This window comes from Acanthochromis polyacanthus, chromosome 12, assembly GCF_021347895.1.
Source record: "Acanthochromis polyacanthus isolate Apoly-LR-REF ecotype Palm Island chromosome 12, KAUST_Apoly_ChrSc, whole genome shotgun sequence".
Taxonomy (NCBI): Eukaryota; Metazoa; Chordata; class Actinopteri; family Pomacentridae; genus Acanthochromis; species Acanthochromis polyacanthus.
The window spans coordinates 30,836,633-30,858,852 of NC_067124.1; the positions used below are offsets into that span (position 1 = coordinate 30,836,633).

Consider the following 22,220-nt stretch of genomic DNA (forward strand, 5'->3'; position numbering starts at 1 on the left):
ATGTTTAAAGGGAGTTTTTTTTCTTCTCTTGGCCACTATTGGGAATAGCTTGGATTTTTTCTTGATAAAATAATATTTAAAAGGTGATATATGTCGTTAATTGACACTATATTCATAAAACTGATTTAAATGAATCTTCTGTATGTGATTTCCAGATAGATGTTTTTTTTTAAACTGTAAGTACACATTGTCCTCTTGTAGCATTCAGTTGAGTGACCATTTTAATACCATATAAACTTCAATTATTGCAATCTCTAGAATAAACATTGCCTAAAAACATGACACAGACACACCCCACAAAGTTTAAATTCTTTAAATCTAATGCAACATTAATAGTTTCTGAACTTTTACATCTTTTATGTCCTCACGCCACTAGTTTGTCTTCTCTGTATCAATTCTAAACAAAAAGCTTTCCCCCTCATTTTCATGTCCTGATTTCTGCTTACACACTTTTGGGTTTTTCTGTGTTTTGTTTTACATTATGATTTGCAGTTTACAAATTCCCCACTGAGAGGATTTTGATGTTTAAACTGTATTTAGCCAAAAACAATGACGACATATGATTTACTCCTTTAACGTCTGCTCAGCTTGAATTCAGTTATTACTCATGAACAAATACACAGAACATGAGATCTCACCACAAATTTGGTCATTTAGATTCTGTTTCCATGTTACCCTTGTTTTATACTTGCTCACTGCAAAACCACAGGTGACAGTGAGCCAGTTCAGGAGAAACTGTGCCCTTAGTGGCTTTTTGCCCCCTCCATCACAGGTTTAATATTTGAAAAAGATTATTTTTGGTACTCATTAGGATGCTTTTGTGTCCACATCCTAAAGATGTTCAGTTTAATGTCCGTCTAGTCTACAGAAACCTGATGGATTTGAGCAATCAGGGGGCATTTCGCAGGTCAGTAAATGAAAATTACAAATGTAATTTTAATGCAGAAGAACATGGCAGAATTGTCCAGTTTGCATGTGGAGCTCATGTAATTTGTCAGTGTAGCACCACCTTGTGGACAACTTCCTATGCAGCACCTAATAAAATCCTATAATGCATTTTCCTGCTAGACGTGAAAAAAAGTGACCAGTGGAAGAAAGAGAATAACTACAGATGTGGTAATATCATGACCACTTCTTTATTACATGTACTTATTAATTTTTACAGACAATTGAAAAACTGAAATGAAGCTCCAGTTTTATTTCAGTGACAAAAACCCTTTTAACAGTTGAACAGTTTAAATGGCTTCATACACAAGCTAACTAGTTAAACTGCTGAAAGACAGTTGATTAATGTCTTCAATGCTAACAGCCATTTCTCTTTAGCTGATTCTGACAGAGTGTAGAAAAAGTGACTGTGGAAATAAACATAATCACGTAAATCTCCAAATATAAATTGTTCATGTAGCCACAGGTCTTCTGGAGTTGAAAACTTTAATCCCGTTTTGCATTGAAGATCGAGCGTATTTGGTCAGCAGAGCTCCAGTGGTCTGTTTCTCCCCACACAGGTCCCTGGATGAAGAGCATGACACATTAGAATGAACCTTCGATATTCACAAATCAGGTAATTCACATTATAAATATTCTTCATGAGAGGCTGTGATAATTTCCCAGATGTGTAACACTAACTGTATGTACGGTGTGATGTCCTCCTCTGTCCATTTCTCTCGGAGTGTGAAGAGGTGGTTGAAGCGCTCCACCGTGTCCTCTGGAAGATCCTCCACCCGCAGCAAGGAGATGGTCTCAGGGTTGGAGGTACGATCCACCAGGGCGACACTCTGAAAGAACGACAGGTTCTTCAGCACCAGGGTCAGGAATGTACAACCAAATGCAAACTGGCGTGACAGAGAACTAGACAAGAGTTAAATCAAAACTTAAGAAGAGTCTGCAGAATTGTTAGGGTTGCAACTAACATTTTCTTTGATTAATTAATTGAATGTTAGGGCTAGAATGACAGAAAATGCTAAACAGTGCTGGTCAGTGTCCCAAAGGCCAACATGACATCCTCAAAGATTTTCAATTTACTGTCATGGAGGAGTAAAGAAATTTTAAAATATTCACATTTAAGAAGCTGAAACCACAGAATTTCGACCTTTTTCCTTAAAAATTACTCAAACAGAAAAACCGAGTATAAAAGCAGGCATCGATTATTTAATAGTAGGTTGTTGCAGCTCTAGTTAGTTCATTACTTATCATTTCAGCATCTTCTGAAAAAACCTATGTTGTTAATTTCACTGTATCCAAATACACAACTTCTACTCCAGTTGTATAACCAGGATCACCTTCAGCTGGTCCAGTCTTGTGCTCATTCCCTCTGGGACACTCTGCTGCCAAACTTCCTGAAACTCCCTCAGGTTGAACTTGACGGCGTTCTGCAGCAGCATTAGTGCCAAACCCCGACATACTTTATCCTCATGCAGCGCATAAAACACCTCATCTGTACAGAGGAAGGAGGATATTTCAGCACTAAGCAGTTTCAGACTGTGTGAAAATCTGCCAGTAGTTGAAATCCTATGTTCTGTAAAGTGAGTGTTTTTATGAACCTTTTTCAGTAAATCGTCTCCCGTAGCAGTTCAGACAGTGTTCGATCATGTCTCTGAATAAAGAAAAAAACAATATCGTCATTGGACTGGCTCAGAAAGTCACTATAACCTCTTATTTTCCTTTTTTTTCCCACTCTAGTGTTGAGCAATGTTAACTTACTTGGGTTCCAGTGGGGCCAACTCTTCCAGACTGGTTCTAAGGGGAACCTTGTGGAAGGACCAAGACTCAGAATCCACCAGCTGAGTCACATGACCGAGCAGCTTCATCTCATAGTCAAAGTCCAGCACACGCCAGTAGCCTGCAAGTACAAAGATACTGCCTCGAAACATCTGGTAGGTATCCGTTTTATCAATATTTGTAAGTAAAATAGACTTCAACAATATCTCGCTCCAGATATGACAAAAACGTGTCTGTTTACCATCTATCTGACAGGCGTGGATGGTTTCTAAGTGGGTCTTTATCTCCTCTTCACTGGCCTGAATCCTCTCCAACAGATCCAGCATTGTGTACTGGAAACAGAGCAAACCACTTATTAACAGCTACAGTAACACTGAAAAGAGACAGCATTTGAAACATAGACTTATTGTCAGAAAATGTAGATACAGAGACTATATTCTTTCCCCAGATGTGTTACATGATACAGTCAGATGTTTTAACTAACAGAAAACTTCTTTGGAATAACGGAATGTTTCAGCATGCAAACATTTCTGGTGAGATTATGTCAGGTTAAAACATCTGATCTTTACTTATGCCACCATACTGTCTAGTGCATTTGACCCCCATAGCAGCAGAGTAAAGACTTAACTAAACGTCATTTAACTGCTCACTGCTGAGCAACACCTGGGATTACATTCCACATTGTCACATGTATTTACCCTGTTCTCCGTATTCTCCTCCTGCCCTCCTAATGCAGGTCCTTCATAGGGATTCTCCATTAACAGCTTCTTCAGCTTCTTCAGTTTAGGCCGCTGTTTCCTCAGTTCCCAGTAGCTGTTACAAAATCCCCAAATCTACAACGCAAGTCATGATAAGAACTTTATTTATGCAACACTTTTAAAAACAATATTTTACAAAGAGCTTTGACAGGCAGAGCAAAAGCAGGATATCAAGAAGGTCAAATAAGAAGATTAATTCCAAGAAAGGGAAGGGAAAGACTCCATGTGAGTATGAATAAATACAAACAAAACATAATAAAAGCAATGAAATCTTAATAATCAGACAGAAATAATCACATTAAAGCAAGTCTGTAAAGTTTAAAGAAAAGGAAAAAAAATTTAAGAAGTGATTTAAAAGAAGTCGCTGATCCTGCAAGTCTTCTTTTCAGGAAGGTTTGTTTCAGTACTGAGGGGCTCAAAAAGCACTTTTAGATTTAAGTCTCAATGCTGAAAAAGTGAGAAGCACACCTGAGGATCTGAGGCTGCCCGGTGACTCATACGGGGTCAACATTTCTGCTACGAAGCTTGGGGCCCGACCCTGATGTGCTTTGAAACGTGACCAGTAACGCCTTCAAATCTATTCTAAGATGAACAGGGAGCCAATGGAGAGAAGCCAGGACTGAGCTGATGTGATGCTGCTAAAACCAGTAAGAAGCCAAGTTGCTGAACTCTAACTGTGAAGAGGCAAGAGAGTGACTTTTGACTTAAGAAGAGGGAGTCAGAGTAGTCAAGCCTGGAGAAATGACGTGTGTGAAACACTTTTTGCAGGTTGGAGTATAAAAATCTGCAGGTGGTTTTAAACTGAAGGAAGACGGAACAACTAATTTAATCTGTTGTTCAAAAGTTAGATCTGAATTAAATAGAAGCCCTAAAAACCTGGCAAAACGCTTAACAATAGTAAAAAAAAAAAAAAAAAAGAGAGAGAGACCAAAGCTGGTTTCAGTGAGACTGGTACAATTTTAGGGACTGAACGGTATGATTTCTGATTTTGAGTTACTGAGGTGAAGAACATTTTGCGTCATTCATCAGTTGACATCCCTGAGAAAATCTAAAACAGCAGGTAGGCTTCTGAGGTGTTTAGGTCTCAGGGGAAGGTGTTTTATGAGTCACCTGCTTAGCAATAATCTAATTAAATTTGGAATTTTTGGCTGAGTGAAAGAATATAAATAGAAAATAAAATCTGACCTTAAATTCAACCTTGCAGTTTGTGGGTCATAACACACAGAACACTATTACTTTTGAAGGAAGGCACCTGTGTGTGTTTCTGTGTGTGTCTGTGTGTGTTGTCCATACCTGAGTGTGCACCACATGGGAGCTGTCCTGGCTGTTGGTTAGTTGGTCCGGTGTTCTGCATCCAGGCACAAACAGCAGCAGGTTGGATGTGTCGGCTATTTTTAGATCATACGTCTTATCTCCACTACAAAGCACTGCGCGCTCATCTTTATCCCCCCGAATCACTAGACTGGTAATGAAGAAAAAGTAACAGTTTTAAGGCGTCACTCACATTTACATAAACATGTACGTCCATCCAGCTGCTCCAGCACCTAGTGACAGAACAGCACTGCTGATCAGTTATAGTCATTGTCAAGCTAGTTTAGAATTTGTGGTAAACAAGATAGAAAGTCAAGGATGACAGAGGTTTACTTGATGAGTTGATTAGTCAGTCTTTACAAAGTAAGTTGACAACAACTTTCAAGGGTTATTTAACCACTGAATCAGGTAAAATGGCATATATTCACTGGTTTCACCTCATCACGACTGATCTGTTTTTTTTAGTTGCGATTATTAGTAATCCAGAAGACTAATCAGTATCATCCATCCATCCATTCTCTATACACCGCTTTATCCTCATTAGGGTCGCGGGGGGTGCTGGAGCCTATCCCAGCTGACTTGGGCGAAGGCAGGGGACACCCAGGACAGGTCGCCAGTCTGTCCTAATCAGTATCATTTAGAACCAATATACATTTATAGAAAAAAATTAAAATCTTGCTGTCAAAAGAGAGGGAAGTGACTGCATCAGAACCAAAATAGCACATTTTATAAATCATTTTATCAGGAGTCAGTTAAAAGCAAAGCTACCGATATTTAGAAACTGAAAATCAGCTCGTTAATTGGTTGACCCCCAATTAAAACTCTCAAATGAGGAAAATGAATGTTGCTTTTCTTTGTTTCATATTGTTATAAATAAAATTACCTGTGGGATTTGGCACTTATGTTTGATAAAAGAAGCACTTTGAATATTAACACAGTGGACTTTGGGGGACTTGTGAGGAATATTTGCTGTAACTACGGATTATTTTCAATGTTGATTAATTTATTATTCTAGCAATTAATCAGTTAGTTGTTTGGTCTGTAAAATGTCACAGAGAAGTGACAAATGCCAGTCAGTGTTTCCCAAAGATCAAAATAATGTCTTATTTTGTGCACATCTCAAAGATACTCAGTTTACTGTCAGAGGAGGAAACAAATCAGAAAATATCCAAATTTAAGAAGCTTCAGGTAAAGAATTAAGACTTTCTAAAATTCAAACTGATTATTCAGTTATCAAAATAGTTAGCCATTAATTTAATAGTTAACAAATAATCGATTAATCATTGCAGCTCTACTCCTGTCACTTTACATTTAGGATTTACAGAAGTCACATCTACATCTCAATCAGTCATCTGACTAATGTTTCCTTACTGTCCATCTGTTCACTAAACACATTCATTCACTTTATTTTGCACACCTCACCTCTGGCCAGCTTCGATGTGTTTGCACAGTGTGTCGTCCAGCTCCATCAGGCAGTAATCAGCAGATGAAACGTTTTGGCCAAAGGACAGGCAGTGGATGGTGTTCTGTAAATCTTCTTCCTTCAGTTTGGCGATCTGCAGGGTCGCCTGCACCTCCTCTAAAGTTCTCATAGTCGGTCTGATGGCAGGTTAGGTTGATAATATTTTGTTGTATACACACTTTTTAGACTAGAACTACCCTTTTCTAAAGTCTAAAGTTAGTATAAACCAGTGTTTCTGTTTTGCTGTTCACTGTCAAAATTCCCCGCTCTCTTTCTGTCGCGGGAAGGAAGTGAGCAAACTACGTTCAGATGTGACCTGAAAACACCACCGAGTGGAAACTGTTTTTTTTTAACAGCGACTTACAGAAATGCCAAATAATTAATTTGACTTAAAAAAATTAGCTATGTACCATCAACTTAAATGAGTGCAGCCATTAATAAGTTTAAGTCGCGAAGACTTTTACTACATGAGCTAAATACAAATGAGCAGGTAACATAGGAACGAGGAAGTTTCTGGTCGTGTTTCAACCGAACAAAATTACCAAACGGACCGTAGCTCACGTTGAGGGTCAAATGTTTTGAGGATGTGCAAGTAGTGTCGTCAAAATGTCAAGTTTCTCCAGATCTGCTCAGGTAATTTGACCATTTTATTTTTTGCACGACTTTGTATTTTATTTACATCTCGCCATTTGAACGGTACGTGTACATGTAATGGGTGCCAGGCGCACGGTTAGCAGCCGTTGCTAACGAACTGACCGTGTGTGTGATAAAATTATTATACCGGTGAGCTCACAAACAATGAATACCTTCGTAATGCCATGAAAAAGCTGTTTTACCCGATTAAAATATAGTTGCGAGAAGTGTTGTAACAATGCACAGTATTAGTTCGTGTTAGCAGTTTACTCATTTAAACCTTTTTAAACACTGTATGCCAAACTATTTAAGGTTAAAGTGTTATTTTGGGGATCTTGGGACCCATTTGTTAACAACAGACTTCTGCAAAACGTGGAGATGTAAGGCAATGGTGCAATTGATGCAGTCTTTATAATATCTGCTTACAGTTTTAAGATTTCATGCCATTTTAACATTTAAATTTATATTTTAAATATAAATGTATTTATATTAAAGAACAAACCTCAATAAACCTAAACTGCCCATATGAATGCTGTTCCCACATATTTCTCAGGGACAGTAGATAAACATTTAAATGTGAGACCCTCAAAAAGGAGTATGTAGCCACTCTGCAATCTCCAAAGACATACACTGTTTTAAAAAAAAGGAGAAACCCACATCAAATTTCATTTCAGGGTAATTCCCAACATCCTCTCAAAGGCGGCATTTAAGTTTTTTTTATCAGTTCCTCTCTCAATCAAAAAGCAGGCAGCAAAGAAACACAAAGTGTCATTGGTTACAATAGGATATAATATACACTATATTGCCAAAAGTATTCGCACACCTGCCTTGATAATCCATAGGGTTTCAATATGACGTCAGTCCACCCTTTGCACCTATAACAGCTTCAGCTCTTCTGGGAAGGCAGTCCACAAGGTTTAGGAGTGTGTTTATGGGAATTTTTGACTATTCTTCCAGAAGCGCTTTTGTCAGGTCACACACTGATGTTGGACCAGAAGGCCTGGCTCTCAGTCTCTGCTCTAATTCATCCCAAAGGTGTTCTATCGGATTGAGGTCAGGACTCTGTGCAGGCCAGTCAAGTTCATCCACACCAGACTCTGTCATCCATGTCTTTATGGATCTTGCTTTGTGCACTGGTCCACAAAGTTGGGAACATGGAATTGTCCAAAATGTCTTGGTATGCTGAAGCATTCAGAGTTCCTTTAACTGGAACTAAGGGGCCATGCCCAGCTCCTGATAAACAAGCCCACACCATAATCCCCCCCTCCACCAAACATGGCCGACTACTTGGTGGCTGAGTTGCTGTCGTTCACACACACTTCCACTTTCTTATAATACAGTTGACTGTGGAATATTTAGGAGCGAGGAAATGTCACGACTGGATTTGTTGCACAGGTGGCATCCTATCACAGTTCCATGCTGGAATTCCCTGAGCGATCCATTCTTTCACAAATGTTTGTAGAAGCAGTCTGCATGCCCAGGTGCTTGATTTTATACACTTGTGGCCATGGAAGTGATTGGAACACCGGATTCTGATTATTTGGATGAATGAGCAAATACTTTTGGCAAAATAATGTATGTGTCTACAAAATGCCATATGGAGACACATATCCCATTTTTGATATGTGGTTAGGAAAACAAAAATCTTCATGAACTCTGTCATGTTTGCATCTTAGAGAAATGGAAATTGATGCCTGAGTGTTGATGGTGTTCATGATTTCTGTAATTAAGTGCAAAATGTCTGTTCAGGAGTCATTACTTGGTTTAGGTCTGCATTTTCATTCCCTCATTCCTGTGGAATCATTTACTTTTAGAATAGGGCAACACCAACAACAAATTAGAAAGAACCTAAATTTCCAACTAATAGAAGTGCTTTGTTTATCCAGCAAGTAACTTGAAAGTGAAAGGTTGCCACTTTGTCTAAGGCTGCAGGGTGTTTTCAGAGCAGAAATTTTGACTCAAATAAAAGCTTTAAAAATGAACCAGCATTCATTTTACAAGAACTTTGAAAATATAGAACCACAATTGAAAGAAGCCAGTGCCAGTTTTATTGTTTACATGTTTAAACTCTATTTTTGTTACAGAAAATGTAGAAATGTCTCTTGTTTCTCATGGCCTCATCACTGTTTACATAATCAGTTCTTTCTTCTTGCAGCAATGGGCGACCTTCGCTCGTTCCTGGTTCATAATAGATGCCAGGATGCAGCCGCCTGGAAAGATCGCGACTATGTGCTCTGTTAGATTACAGGGGAAGCACAAGCCTATCTATCATGCACTGAGTGAGTAACAACTTAATCTATCACAGAGCACACACGCATGTAAAGTCATAAGTAATTTTCTACCTTCATGTAACCCTTATATTATGTGCTGAAAACGTCTGTTCTCATTAGGGAAACCACAATCTAGTTTAAGATAGTTATGTTGAGGAATGGCCACATGATGGCAGTAGAGGACAAACTTTCTAAATATTTTTTCTTGTTTCTCACTAATGCTTTATATTCTGCCCAATACTGTATGTTTATTTGAAGATTAATGTTTGTTGTACCAGCTGCGGTTTCGGAAGGTATTTTTATAACTGTCAGACCAGCTTCGTGTGATGTTTCTGTTTCTCTTATCAAATAGACTCAAGTATTTTTAAATATCCTCATTAGCATGCTAATAAGCCTGAAAACAAACCTCTTGAACATCTTCACAGGTGACTGCGGGGACCATGTGGTAGTAATAAACACCAAACACATAGCTTTCTCTGGAAACAAATGGGAGCAGAAGGTCTACTCATCACACACGGGGTAAGTCATAGTACGAACTGACAGGATAATTCCACCTCTACTGTCTTGGTTGCATTTTTATTCCCAGTTTGTCTTTTCTCCTCGGTGTCTATAAGAAAATGCTCGATGAAAATAAAAGATAAAGACATACTTTGTCTGCAGAATCTTGTGTTCTGTTGTGCAGTCCCAAACTCGCAGGCAATAAATTACTAGAGAGAAATAATCTGCTTTCTCTGTGTAGTATTTTCTGTGTGCACGTTAAGATTGCCAGCGGTTGATGCTTCTCTTAAGTTTACTAGTAATGTGGCATTTTAAAAGAGCACACATGTCTGCATTAGGTTCTCTAACATTTCTTGGCTGCAGGGAAGGATTTTAAATGCATTATCCATTCCCTACAAGTGGCTAATGTCTTTTCATTGTTTAAAGGAGAGCTGTCATTAACCCCCTGAACTCTAGAACGTGCTGACAGGTTTGAAAGGCAAGATTTTTTTTTAACACAATCATCAAAATGACCCCATTTGTCAGAGCAAGGAATTGTAAAAACTGAGAGAATCGTTGAACTTTCAGATGGTCTATGAATGCATCGTGGTTCCAGTACTGTTCTGTCAGGGAAGATAGACTACAATTTGATTCAAAATGTAGTATTTCAATAAATAATTTCATTCTGAATGTCTCATTTAAAACAGCCACAAAATGAACTGTTTATACTAAAGAAATCATGTAAAAATCCTCAAATTCTGCTTTCCTCAGTGCAACTAGAAAACCATGACACACTCAGCTGTGACCAACAGTCACATGACAAAAACTCAGTGACAGTTTAGTTAAACTGCTGATTGTATTTACACAGAGCAGAGCAGACCAGATGAGAGGAAAAGAAGCAAACGTTCTCACTAAAATAAATGCAGCTTGGCTAAAAATCAGGAAGTAGTTGAAAGATACATTCAGCATGGTAGAGTTGATGTGCAGAGTTTGTAGAGAGGAAAAACATATATAGATGTAATCAAAACAGCTTATCTCTAACATGTGGACTCTCATTTTTCCCCCCAATATTGGTAGCATTTTTAGGCACTTAAAAGTGTCATTCATACTGATTCCATGTTTTTCGCTATTTGTAATTTTATTACCAATGTCAGTGTGTTGTACAGCAGAGAAGACATCTTTTAGTTCCCTCTACTTCTAGTTATGGTTGTTCTGTTTCCATAAAGGTGTATGACTTTATATTTAAGTAAAAAATGAGTCCACAGAGTAAACATGTGACAGGAGTAAAGAAACGGCCTGCTTTGGGCTCAGAAGGCTGAAAGCAGAACACTTTATTAGAATAATCAACTGTACTCACAGTGTTACTATTTGTAGGAGAAGTATCAGTTCGTTGGATAGCAAAATACTAGCTTTATTTTGTTTTGCACAACACGGACTGATGTAGCTGTTTTCCTCCCCCTGAAGGTATCCAGGTGGATTCAAACAAGTCACAGCAGCTCAGCTCCACCAAAAGGACCCAAAAGCTGTAAGTGCTGCCAGTCACTGTTCTCCTTTTTTCTGCATTATGTCGACTGAATGAATTCTGAATCGAAGAAACCGCCACTGCCACACACTTTACACCATGGATTTTTATTATACTGTACGTGTGATTTATGCCACTCACAGAGATTAGTACCACTCCTCTGCGTGCCACATGCTGTGCAGAGGTGGCGTTTCCTGCTTTGACACTGATCCCTTTCTTCATGTGCTGCTTGTGCATATTAATGTCGAGTGGGATTAGGCAGCGGTGGATGTGTGCGGGTGATGCCGGTGTTTGGTGTGGTCTGAAACTCGGCGCGAGGTGTCAGTTTAAGGATAATTCCTGGGGTTTTGGTTGTTTGCATATTCATGGTTTCAGGGTTATACACTGTTGTCGTGTGTTAAAGGAAGAGGAGAGTCTCCTTGTGACAGGTATTTACATAAACAGTGATGATGGCATTCAGAGCTTGATGTGACCTACATACTGTACTTGACAAATCAAGTGGACTCCTGTGTTCCTTAACTTTGAAGCTTTGATGAAACCGGGAGAGAAACGGCTCATGAGCTGCACTTTGTGTATTGTCAGCAAATAGACCAAACCAGCCATGACCACACGTCCTACAAAGCACATCCTGTTACTTGATCCAGGGAATTATTCTGTCACTGAGCCCGAACTTTGAATTCATTATTATCAACATTTATCTGAGCTTTTAACTTCATGGAACCAAAAAAGAGCTCTGAGGTCTTCCAATCAGCGGCTGCTTGAGATACCCAGATCTAAATATAAACATTGGGGTGACCGGGCGTTGTCTGTAGCGACATTCAGGCTCTGGGACGAGCTCCCCTTTGACATGCACCATCACTGACCTAGGTCTTTTTCAATCAAACTCAAAGCCTTCCTGTTTGAAACAGCTTTAAATACCTGGTGGTATGGTGACATTTCATTACTTTTATTTCTTTTAGATGTGTATTTTATTGCTGTTTATTTTATTATCTTATTGTGTATTTTATGGGATCCACAGTGTCATGGTGGACAGCACTTCTCGCCTTGCTGCTAGAAGATCCCTGGTTCCCGTCCTGGCCTTAGCGGGGTCTTTCTGCATGGAGTTTTCATGTTCTTCCTGTGCATGTGTGGGTTTCCTCCCACAGTCCAAAAATGTGCTGAGGTTAATTGATTAGTCTAAATTTGCCCGTAGGTGTGAGTGTGATTGTTTGTCCTGCTTTAAGTTACTGTATTGTTTTTAAGTTATTTTCTTGTTTTTTACTGTGAAACACTTTGGTCACCTTTCGGGCTGTTATAAAGGGCTATACAAATAAGCTTTGATTGATTGAAGATGCAGCTGTAGTTGATCCCACTGACAGGAATAACAATAATAATAATAATAATAATAATAATAATAATATGTTCAATTTATATAGCACCTTTCACAAACCCAAGGTCGCTTTACATAAACAAAGAGAACAACAACAAAACAAAAACAAAACTAAGGAAGAGGAGGAGGCAAAATGATTATTGAAAAGATGAGTTTTGAGCAGAGATTTGAAAATAGAGAAGGAGTGACAATCACTTTCTTTAAAGTCAGAACTTTATACACAGTAAGATTACTATTGAAATAGATTTTTTTGTAATACTGACATAAGACAGGAAAAGTTTAGCCTGATTTAATGTCAGAAAAAAAGGTGTCTTTTTATAGCGTAAACTTCTGGGTTCAACTGTATGTGTCTTCAGCTGAAATTCTATAAGACACATAACAAATATGATCAGAAAAGAAGTGATTCAAGGGTGGCACTTCTGTAAAATCCCACACTCTGAATATTACAGGTTTGCTGTGCAGCATCGGTTACCGTGGTGATCTAACAGGCCCAAAGAGAGAAACCTCTGTGACATTAAAACTCTGACTTTAGCTTCAACATACCATGCCAACCTGTTAATCTTGCTTCGTAGTACACCCTCTGTTAGGGTAGTGTTAGCTATTAAAAACAAGCGGTTTTAGAAAAATCATTTAGCACTTTAAAAAAATTAAAGCGTGCATTTATCAATAATAATATGCATGAATGTTGCAGACAGGGTGAAAAGTGAGAAAAAAATGACACCAGCCCTGCTCTTCAAACTGAATTAATCAGTGTCATTTAAGACAATTCAGTTTTATGCATCTTTAATATTTTAAGTGACTGTCAGTGCAGCTCTTTGTAGCTTTGTTTTTGACACTGAAAAAGAGTGAGTATTTGATTTACAAAGGAAGAACATAATCATAACAAGCAGCGTTTATTTGTTTATTCTTACATTAGGCTAGTGTTTGTTACTTGATTTCAGCTTTTGACTGATTCATCTGTAATCAGGGTAACACAGGGGCTGTTGGTCTAAATACTTATCTTTGCAGGTCAGGTCTGCTCAGAGTAATTTAACACGTCACCTGGAACAGCGCAATAAGAGCTACACAGCCAGGGTTTGAGACGTTTTCCCACAGGATGTTCGGCTAATAAAAATACTGTAAAATTGCTCTTGTCATATTGGAACCAGTAGAAGTAGGTGAATGACCTGCACTGGTCTCCAATCTGGAGTTTGCAAAACCAGGAGAGACATCCACTCCACCGCTGGCTCTGATTCTGATGCAGGTTTGAGTCCAGCTGATGACCACAGACGTGTGTCCTGTTGGTGATTTAGTTAAAATGGAGTTTGGAGGGTTGGCGAGCAAAGAGGGAGAAATGGAATTGGACAGATGAAGCATTTGTCAGCGCTGCCTCTGTCCAACATCTCTCTCCAATATGGCTGTCCAGTATCCGAGTCCAGCAACTGGGTCCAAGTTGAATTCACATTTGTGTAATCAGCCTAATATTGAGAAACACGGTTGCATTTGAGAAGCAAATGTAAGAAAAACACAGAAAGTATGTGAGGTTGCTATAGATACTGATCAGCGTGTTGACTCTGTCCTTTTCAATCCGTTTCTTCTCCCCAGATTGTGAAATTGGCGGTTTACGGCATGCTGCCTAAGAATCTGCACAGACGCACCATGATGCAGCGATTACACATATTTCCTGAAGATGTAAGTTCTGTTTCACCTCATTTCACTAAACCACCATCATTCAGGCTTATTTATGACAATCAGAGGGAACATCATGAGAACAGACGCACTGATATCATTTTGCAGATGCAGACTGAAAAATAGAAGAAACATTTCAGTCACTTTTCATCATTGTCAAGATTTTCTTTTTGCTGCCGTTTCACCTTTGCAGTTCAAATCAGTTCATAAAAAATTAATATATGCAGTTAAACATAATTGTTTCATTTGACAATCATTTATTCATTGTGACGTTGCCTCGGAAGCATTTTCACTCTCTGTCTTGTAAAGCTGCACTTATCTGTAGTTTATATTAAACACTGGGCCATTTCGTGTAAAAATCCACAGAGAATTATCACCAGACTGTGCACCTTTCAGCTCATTGCGAATGTTGCGTGGGGACTGTTGGATGTGTAAATAAGCAGCTGTTGATGCCCGTTATGTATTGTGTTTTTGCTCCATTGTATGAAAGACTACAGCAAATTCTGCTGCCAAAAGTGGCCAAAAAACTCAATAACTGCTGCTTTGAATGACTTTAAAAGACTGATATGTTTCCATTCAGTTATCAAAGTACATCAAACTGTCTTGTCGTACTCATTGATTTAAAAGAGCAGATGCATCGCATCATTGCTGCAGTGAGTTATGGTGTGTGTGATTCACAGCCAACACTTTGGCGCTTCATAGCATTTTGATTGGTTTAAAATTGCATTGGCCAGAACCAGTGTCACACATCACAGCTTCTCAAATGAGTTTAGAACCCAAACACCAAGGCACTGGATGGGCTGTTAATGGAGCTGGGTGTCTTGTCCACGTTTTAATTGGATGTAATTATTATGGTAGGAGCGCCGTCATTAATTCCAGGATCAGATCTTTGAGTTTTGACTTGTAACAAATGAGCTGTGTGCCGTCAGAACTTAGAAGAAAAACAGATACATGTCTTCCGGTGTGATGCTGGATTGATATTCCCCAGCAGAGTCGATAGTGGGAAGTGTGCATCCCTAATTACTTGCAGATGGGCTTCCTGAGCTTTGTGAATGTCTGCAGTGCCATCTGCAATTCAGAACAGTTCAGGCAGTGCAAAGCTACTTTTGAAAGTTTGGGTTTTTTATCGTTGTTTTGGTCTTTTAACCTGAACTGTTTACCTGTTCTTTAAATAAACCTGCAGACACATACCCAGCTGTAATGAATATTAATGAGACACACTGGAGTGAGATGGACCCTGAAGCCCTCTTCACATCTTTTAGTAGCAAATCTGAGCTGTTCCTGTGGAGTAAATAGCACCTTCTTCCCTCTGCTTTCTCTTTTTGATTCATTCCACCTCTTTTAAATTCTTTTACATCTCTTATTTCATTACTTGAATTTGCATTGTCAAGTCCACCTCTCTCTCAGTTCAAAGGACACATGGACAACTCAATTCAGGTTTCCAACTCAAACTTTTTATTTTCCTTTTAGTTGGTTGGTCATGTTATTTCAATAGGTTGTAAACCTTTAAAGACAGAAAACAAAATTGACACCATCAAACACAGAACCACTCAAATGAAAAATAAATTAATTTTTATTAAGTGCCACATTTTTTTTAGCCTTTTAAATTGAATAACAAATCAACATTTCAGTAAAGTTAAGTTAATTTTTCATTTAACTTAACATATATATATTTTATATTTTATGTTAATTCAAACTAATTCAACATAAAATCAATGAAGTAAATGCTTTCAATAACCAATGAGACTACAGTTCATGTTATAACAAAGAGCTTTGTGGCAGTTTTGCTAGCAAGTTTCTGGACATTTTGGGTTAGTTTCAAGTAATAATGGACAAGTTGTAACTCATTTTAAGCAATTCACACAGCAGTTTATATCAAGACACATTTCAAACACCAAGAAAGCAAACAAACATTTCACCAACCATTGGCGTCTTTGGACTGGATCCATGAGTGGACTTGGATTTCCTTTCTCTTTCCTTGTTTCTTTCTCCTCTGAAGATTGTCTGAATGACTGAGCTTCCTCCAGTCCTTCCCAGGAGCTCTCAATCAGTGATGACTGATCAGGTGTCAAGCACCTCTTTGCTGCTACCAGTGCATTCTGGGAAGTGTAGTTTTTAGTCCCATGTCCTGATATTCAGCTCCTAAAATTTCTCCTCCATCCATCCACCCCTCTTCCTAGGAGCTGCCAGATGACATCCGAGCCAACCTGACAGAGGAGCTGCCTCAGCCCAGAGAAATCCCCAAGAAACTCAGCGAATACACCCAGGAGGAGATAGACGCCTTCCCCAGGCTGTGGACGCCGTATGTACAAACTCACGCAGACTTTCTGCACTGAAACACAGCAATGCTTGTATAAATACGGACACTATACACAGTACACATGTACGTTTCTCAGCATATAAACACTAGGGATGGACGGATATGTTTTTTTAGGGCTGATGCTGATTCTCTGTAATCAAGAAAGCCTGATAACCAATATTCTGACTCGATATCCAATAAATGTAATGTTTTAACAGCATGCAATAGGAGAGAACCTCTTCATTATGACTGAATATGTAAAATAGAAATAGGAGAGGTTAAATTAGGATGATCTTCTCTGTTTATGTGGGATTGACTGAGATTGATCAGTTTGTTCCCTGCAGTTATATCTGCCGTTCTTAATCTTTCACTGTTCTCTCACTTTATTGCCCACTAAGGTTCACATCTTAAAGCATTATTAATTATTGTTTTCCAGACTCTGTTTCAGGGTCATTGATGGCTTAATTCTAACTTAGCTGCTAGCTGTTAGCGTAGCTTTTAGCCACTGTGAGAACAGACCAATTCCATATATGTTCTCCAGCCACATTATCATTAAACCCATACTCTGTTTGGCAGTTTTTACATTTACTGTGATGCTCACCCCCAACTTCTGCCTTCAAATGGCTTTTTTTGTCTGACAAACATGAGAAGTAGCTCATTTGGAATCTTTTTGGGCTCTGAGGACCAATGATGAGACGCACGCAGTTGTGTTTTCTGGTAGAAGTCAGAAGGGGGTGATGTTGAGCCGTCTCTCTGTATAAACTCACCAACCTGCTGTCTGATATAGTAGTTGTAGCATTAGTTGACATTCTCTGATTGTCTGAATACAGCTGCTGCTCAGGTGGTTATATCTGTAGGAACAGTAGCACTAAGTTTGTGTTTTGCATCGAAAAGAAGCAGAGATTTGAAAACTGATGGCGAATGTTAGAATCTCGTTAACTTGAGAATTTGACTTCTGAGGCGAGGCACAGTTGGCGGTGTCTCTCTGAGCATTAACCGGAGCGGCGCAGTGTTCATGCTGATGAGTGTGGGGAGGTTTGGACTCCCTCGTTGCCTCGTTCTGCTCAGTCCTCGTCTTTTACGCTCTTGTCTATTGTTTTCCTGCTCTTACTAAGCAACGCATGCATAAAACAGATCCAAATCGACAGCAAGCCAAACCTTTTTGTGGCCAGTTTGACTCGTTTCTGTCGTGCAGGAAAAAATAAGATGCAACATTTTTCACTGTAACTACAAGCACATGTGTCTGTGGTGTGAATGATTGTCAGTCATTGCTGAGTTGTCATTATGTGACACGATGCACAGAGGACGGACTTTATTCATGTCTGCTGTTGTGTGCGTAAATATACAACTTTTTATTCCTGAGCTGACGCCTTTAGTAAATGTAAATCAGCTCGAGTGTTGTGTGAGCTCCCCTAAAAGGCTTAACAACTGTAGGATACTGTACATGATGACACTGCTGTCCTCACAGTTTTCTCCCTGGTCGAGGTTTTTGAAACAGAACTGGTCAAATGTCACAAACGCACACAGCTGTTTCCCTTCACTTCCTGACTGTCTGGACGTACAAGGTTTCTCTGTAGGGTGCGGGATAGAGCATCTGTTACTTGGCATAATCATATTCATGGCTTTTCTGAGTCAAGTATTTTCTGCTTGGAGATTAGACTGACATCGTGACCCGCGGTGTGCCAGCATGATAATGTCGCGCTGTTGCATTTCTGCGGCCTCACCTGCAGTAAACATCATCCTGATGGGCCGACCGAGAGCGTTCTCTCTTCACCTGCTCAGCATCAGCCTTTTGCATCCATTAATCCATCAATCCGAGTGTCTTCCAGCTGCTCATCCAGGTCAGGGCTGCTGCTCTTCATCCACAGGAGCAGCTACTCTGGTGGCCTTTCTTTTTACCACTTAGAGGTGGTAAATTCAAATGGTTTTACTTTGCGAGTGAAATTAATACCACGAGTATAAGAAAGTAACATATAATTATTACTGCATGTGAAATCTCCTCTGCACTTCTTGTCTTAACCCTCAAATATGTGCAAAAGAATCTGTTCACCCAAATACCAGAAACAAAAGTTGCCTGTGGTGGTGTCTACACATGCAGAAAGTTTTGCGGTTTTGTTTTTATTGCCTTGGTTTTCAGATATCAGTATCTGAGATTTCACAGTACAGTAGAGATGAAGGGACTTTTGTTCACAGGGCTTTGCTGCATGTTTGGTATGTCCAGAAACAACGTTCTGCTTTCTCTTGTATTCTGTGTTATTCCCCCCCCCCCCCCCCCACTGGAACTACTTTCAACTGAATAAATAGTTCCTTTGAAACATGTTTTACTGTTTTCTAACGGAGCAAAAGTGACTCTGTTTCAGGAAATAATACCGCTGCTGAATTTCTCCAAATGTAATATTTCTGTGCCGAGTGCATTACAAGCAAAACAACATTTACCTCGACGGTGTTAAGGTTGAGACGGCCTCAGAGCAAAGGCTGCACAGTACGGAGGGGAAAATGGCATTGCGATATTAGGATTATTTCGTGTGATTTAATTTAAAAAAGCACCAGATGAGTAACATAACTGTATTCGTAAATAATTAATTATTCTATAACGATTTGGGTGACAAGCAAATTATGAAATAAATTTTACCTAAAACACCTCACTTTTTGAAAAACTGCATATTGACAAACACTCAGATTTACTGATGTTCCCTAAACGCCTCACATGCAGGCTACCTTAGAAGCTAGTTGGGCAGCTGTGCACAGAGCAGTCTCATGTTTCTATTCAATAACTGCAGCTGTGAGACCCGAAATTAATTCAAGAAGAGTGAAATAAGGTCATTAATGTCCGATTTACCCAAACTGAAAGCGAGTGATTTTATCTACAGGCACATTTTCTGTGAGGGCTGCATTTTAAAAGTCGATATCCCAGTCGATCACTTAATTGTGGCGAGCTGAAGTGTGATTAATATTCCATTAATTGTGCAGCCCTATAACTGAAGTTGTTTTTTATGTAAACAAGTCTTCATTTTCAGTGTTTCCCACTCATTTTGCTGTGCACATACGGAGCCTACATGTCAAAAACCGTGCGTCTTGTAAATTAGGTTCAGAAAATACATTCCAAATCGTATACTTTTCATTCTTCATGCTTCAAGTACAGCTGCCGTTACAACATAGATGCTGTTTCATGCTGTATGCACACAACTGGGACATACTGTTTTGTTGTAATATTGCGCCTTAAACTTTGACAGTCACAGTCTATATTGTACAAAATGAGCTGTCGTGTCACCGTGAAGTAATCATGCAGAGGGTTATGGGTCAAAATGGCCAGGAACACTGCTGGCATCAATACTGCAAAATCCAACCACCTTTTTGGCACACGACATTCGACAGACTATTATCGGAACATACTAATGCTGCATTCCAATATCCATACCACATTATATAGTATGCCAGATAAATGTCATTGCACTATGCCTTCTACATCTGGTTGAGTTATCTGAAGAGCAAGCTTGCTTTTCTAACCATTCTGTCCCACAATCCTTTGCACAGTTGAATGTACGTCATATATCTGGTAGTGTAAGTGTAAGTATAAACAAGCTAGAATGGACGACAACTCGTTTTGCATTACAGACCTGTAGTACGTACTTAAAGGAAAAGTATGTGATTCAGAACACAGCCAGTATGTTTTCTTCTGTACAATATAGCATGGGTACTGGAACGCAGTAGTTGTATCTAAGAACCCCTAAATCAGAGTAAATTATCTTCTATCAGGCCGACATCTCTGGTAGATTAGTCGTTGAATATGAGAATTGTACGTGTTTTCTTGTTGTATGAAGCAAGACATCTGCATGGTTTGTAATCACAACAGGCAACTGAGATAATTTGTAATTGTAGTTTGGGTGGACTGACCCTTTTAACGGTTTACATACAGCAATGTGCTGAACAACATACATTTAGCCCGTTCTTACATTAACACCCTGAAGGCTCTGATCCAAAAACTGTTTGCATTCAGTTACTGCAGTGTGTGTGTGTGTTCTGTACAATCATGTACAGCATGTCTGTTCAGCATTGCTGTCCGGGTGTCAGTGCAAGGTGATAAATGAGCCACTTCTTATTGTTTACTGGTTCAATCTCCACAGCCAATCAGCTCGTGTGCTGGGGCTGGTCGCCGTGCGGCCGTCAAGGTCAAACTAATCCGGGTTTATTTAAGAGATGGGCCTTAGCCTAGTTAATATTCACTCACGCTCCGTCTTACTCATTTTACTGCTCAAATGTGTGTGTGTGTCAGGGGAGATGGGGTTGAGGTCATGGAGGGCGATTCAGTCGTTACCCTTTATTAAACACATAGTTAATATTCTCTCAGAAAAACCTTGGAGCAGAGGCGAGAGATTATTATTGGATATCAACTCCCCTTCCACTTCTCTACAACGCGCACACACAGACACAAACAAGTGCTCAGACATTAGACAACATAAACATACTGCTGTAGTTGATAGCAGAGCTATTACATTTGATAATGTTTTCTCTACTCTGTATCAAAACCAATACAGCACGACCCGATAATATCTGTCTGCTGCAATCTGGGCTTGAAATTAAAGGGGGAAAAACACAAAAAGAGGATGCTGTGTCTGAACTCATTTTGAAAGGGAAAAAAAAAGAACTAACGATAAGATCTGCCCAGTTTCTCATCCGTCACTTTCTGTCAGTGTATTTTCTTGCAATCAGTTCTTTTTGCAGACTTTTATGCCTCCCCATACTAATGTGCTGTCTCGCGTTTTCTCCACAGACCTGAAGACTACAGGATGAAATGAAACCAGGGCGACCCAGCGTGACCAAAGTAGAAAGGTTTTTGTATATTAACACAACACTGAAGCTACAATATCCTCTGTTATAGGGGTCAACTGATTATTAGTAGTCAAAGAGATTGATGAGACATTTGGAACAGATATACTGTTGATCTAACAAAACTTCTTTGAAATGCAGTTATGTTTTACATCGGTTTAATTAAAACAACTTTACTGACAGTTATCCATCATTAAAGCCAATGAAGGAGTTTTTAAATTAGTATGTCTGATCTGGAATCACTTATAAAGAAAGGATACTGTTGATCAGAAAAACGCTGAATATCAGAGGCTAGTAGTCAATCAACCCCTAGTTGTAATCATGTGACTTGTAAGCAGAATTTAATACACAAAACTGATTTTCTCTGCTCAAGTGAAACAAATCAGACTTCCTGCTTTTGTGTAAATTCAGCCGACAGTTTCTCACCAAAACACGGAGTGACAACACAATCTCCATCCTCCTCTTTCTGTCGGTCGTATTCGACCACAGCAACCTTAAATTACCCAAGAACAGCTTGAGATTTCACCACGTGGCTTCTGCTCTGATCGGAGAAAAATCAGATTCTGTGGCTTTCTTCTCAGATTATACATCCATGAAATGATCAGATTTGGCTCATAAAAATGACATCTGCTGGAGCCGATCCTCCCTTTGAAGGGTTGCGGGTTCACAGTGAAAACAATTAATGTGTTACTATGACAACAATTTGGGCCAGCAGTCTGCTTTGTCTAGAAGACGTTAACTTTGGTCAGGACTTTCCTTCTTGTCATTGTGTTTCCATGTTGATGAATAAATCAGTTGAATGTGTTGTGAAGTAGGCTAATAAACAATTTAACAAACCTGTTCAGGTCCAGTAGTATTTTTACATAAATGTAGTAAAAAATCTGCTTATTTGACCTTGTGTTGTTG

The 22,220-nt window shown here is 39.2% G+C and overlaps 2 protein-coding genes across 2 annotated transcripts; one reads left to right on the forward strand and one right to left on the reverse strand.

The window, feature by feature from the left end:
* Window positions 1-1,117: 1,117 nt before the first annotated feature.
* On the reverse strand, window positions 1,118-6,535 carry dscc1 (DNA replication and sister chromatid cohesion 1). Its single transcript, XM_022194217.2, has 9 exons — window positions 6,210-6,535; window positions 4,770-4,938; window positions 3,417-3,551; window positions 2,960-3,050; window positions 2,701-2,839; window positions 2,541-2,593; window positions 2,280-2,434; window positions 1,627-1,775; window positions 1,118-1,509 (listed from the first exon to the last, which is right to left on the reverse strand). Exons 1-9 carry the CDS (start codon window positions 6,377-6,379, stop codon window positions 1,398-1,400), a joined length of 1,173 nt encoding a protein of 390 aa, XP_022049909.2. The 5' UTR covers window positions 6,380-6,535; the 3' UTR covers window positions 1,118-1,397.
* A 217-nt stretch (window positions 6,536-6,752) lies between these two features.
* Window positions 6,753-22,150, forward strand: mrpl13 (mitochondrial ribosomal protein L13). Its single transcript, XM_022194220.2, has 7 exons — window positions 6,753-6,882; window positions 9,038-9,161; window positions 9,578-9,671; window positions 11,094-11,154; window positions 14,105-14,191; window positions 16,369-16,490; window positions 21,259-22,150. Exons 1-7 carry the CDS (start codon window positions 6,856-6,858, stop codon window positions 21,281-21,283), a joined length of 540 nt encoding a protein of 179 aa, XP_022049912.1. The 5' UTR covers window positions 6,753-6,855; the 3' UTR covers window positions 21,284-22,150.
* The last annotated feature ends 70 nt before the right edge of the window (window positions 22,151-22,220 follow it).

Bases quoted from the DNA above. Each gene is read 5' to 3' on its own strand.
- dscc1 (XM_022194217.2), bottom strand. From the start codon at position 6,379: ATGAGAACTTTAGAGGAGGTGCAGGCGACCCTGCAGATCGCCAAACTG. The intron at 3,552-4,769 runs GTATGGACAACA...CTTGCGTTGTAG, and splicing joins CCCATGTGGTGCACACTCAG to ATTTGGGGATTTTGTAACAG. The intron at 1,510-1,626 runs GTTAGTGTTACA...CTCTTCATCCAG, and splicing joins GACATCACACCGTACATACA to GGACCTGTGTGGGGAGAAAC.
- mrpl13 (XM_022194220.2), top strand. From the start codon at position 6,856: ATGTCAAGTTTCTCCAGATCTGCTCAG. The intron at 14,192-16,368 runs GTAAGTTCTGTT...CCCTCTTCCTAG, and splicing joins TACACATATTTCCTGAAGAT to GAGCTGCCAGATGACATCCG. The intron at 16,491-21,258 runs GTATGTACAAAC...TTTTCTCCACAG, and splicing joins TTCCCCAGGCTGTGGACGCC to ACCTGAAGACTACAGGATGA.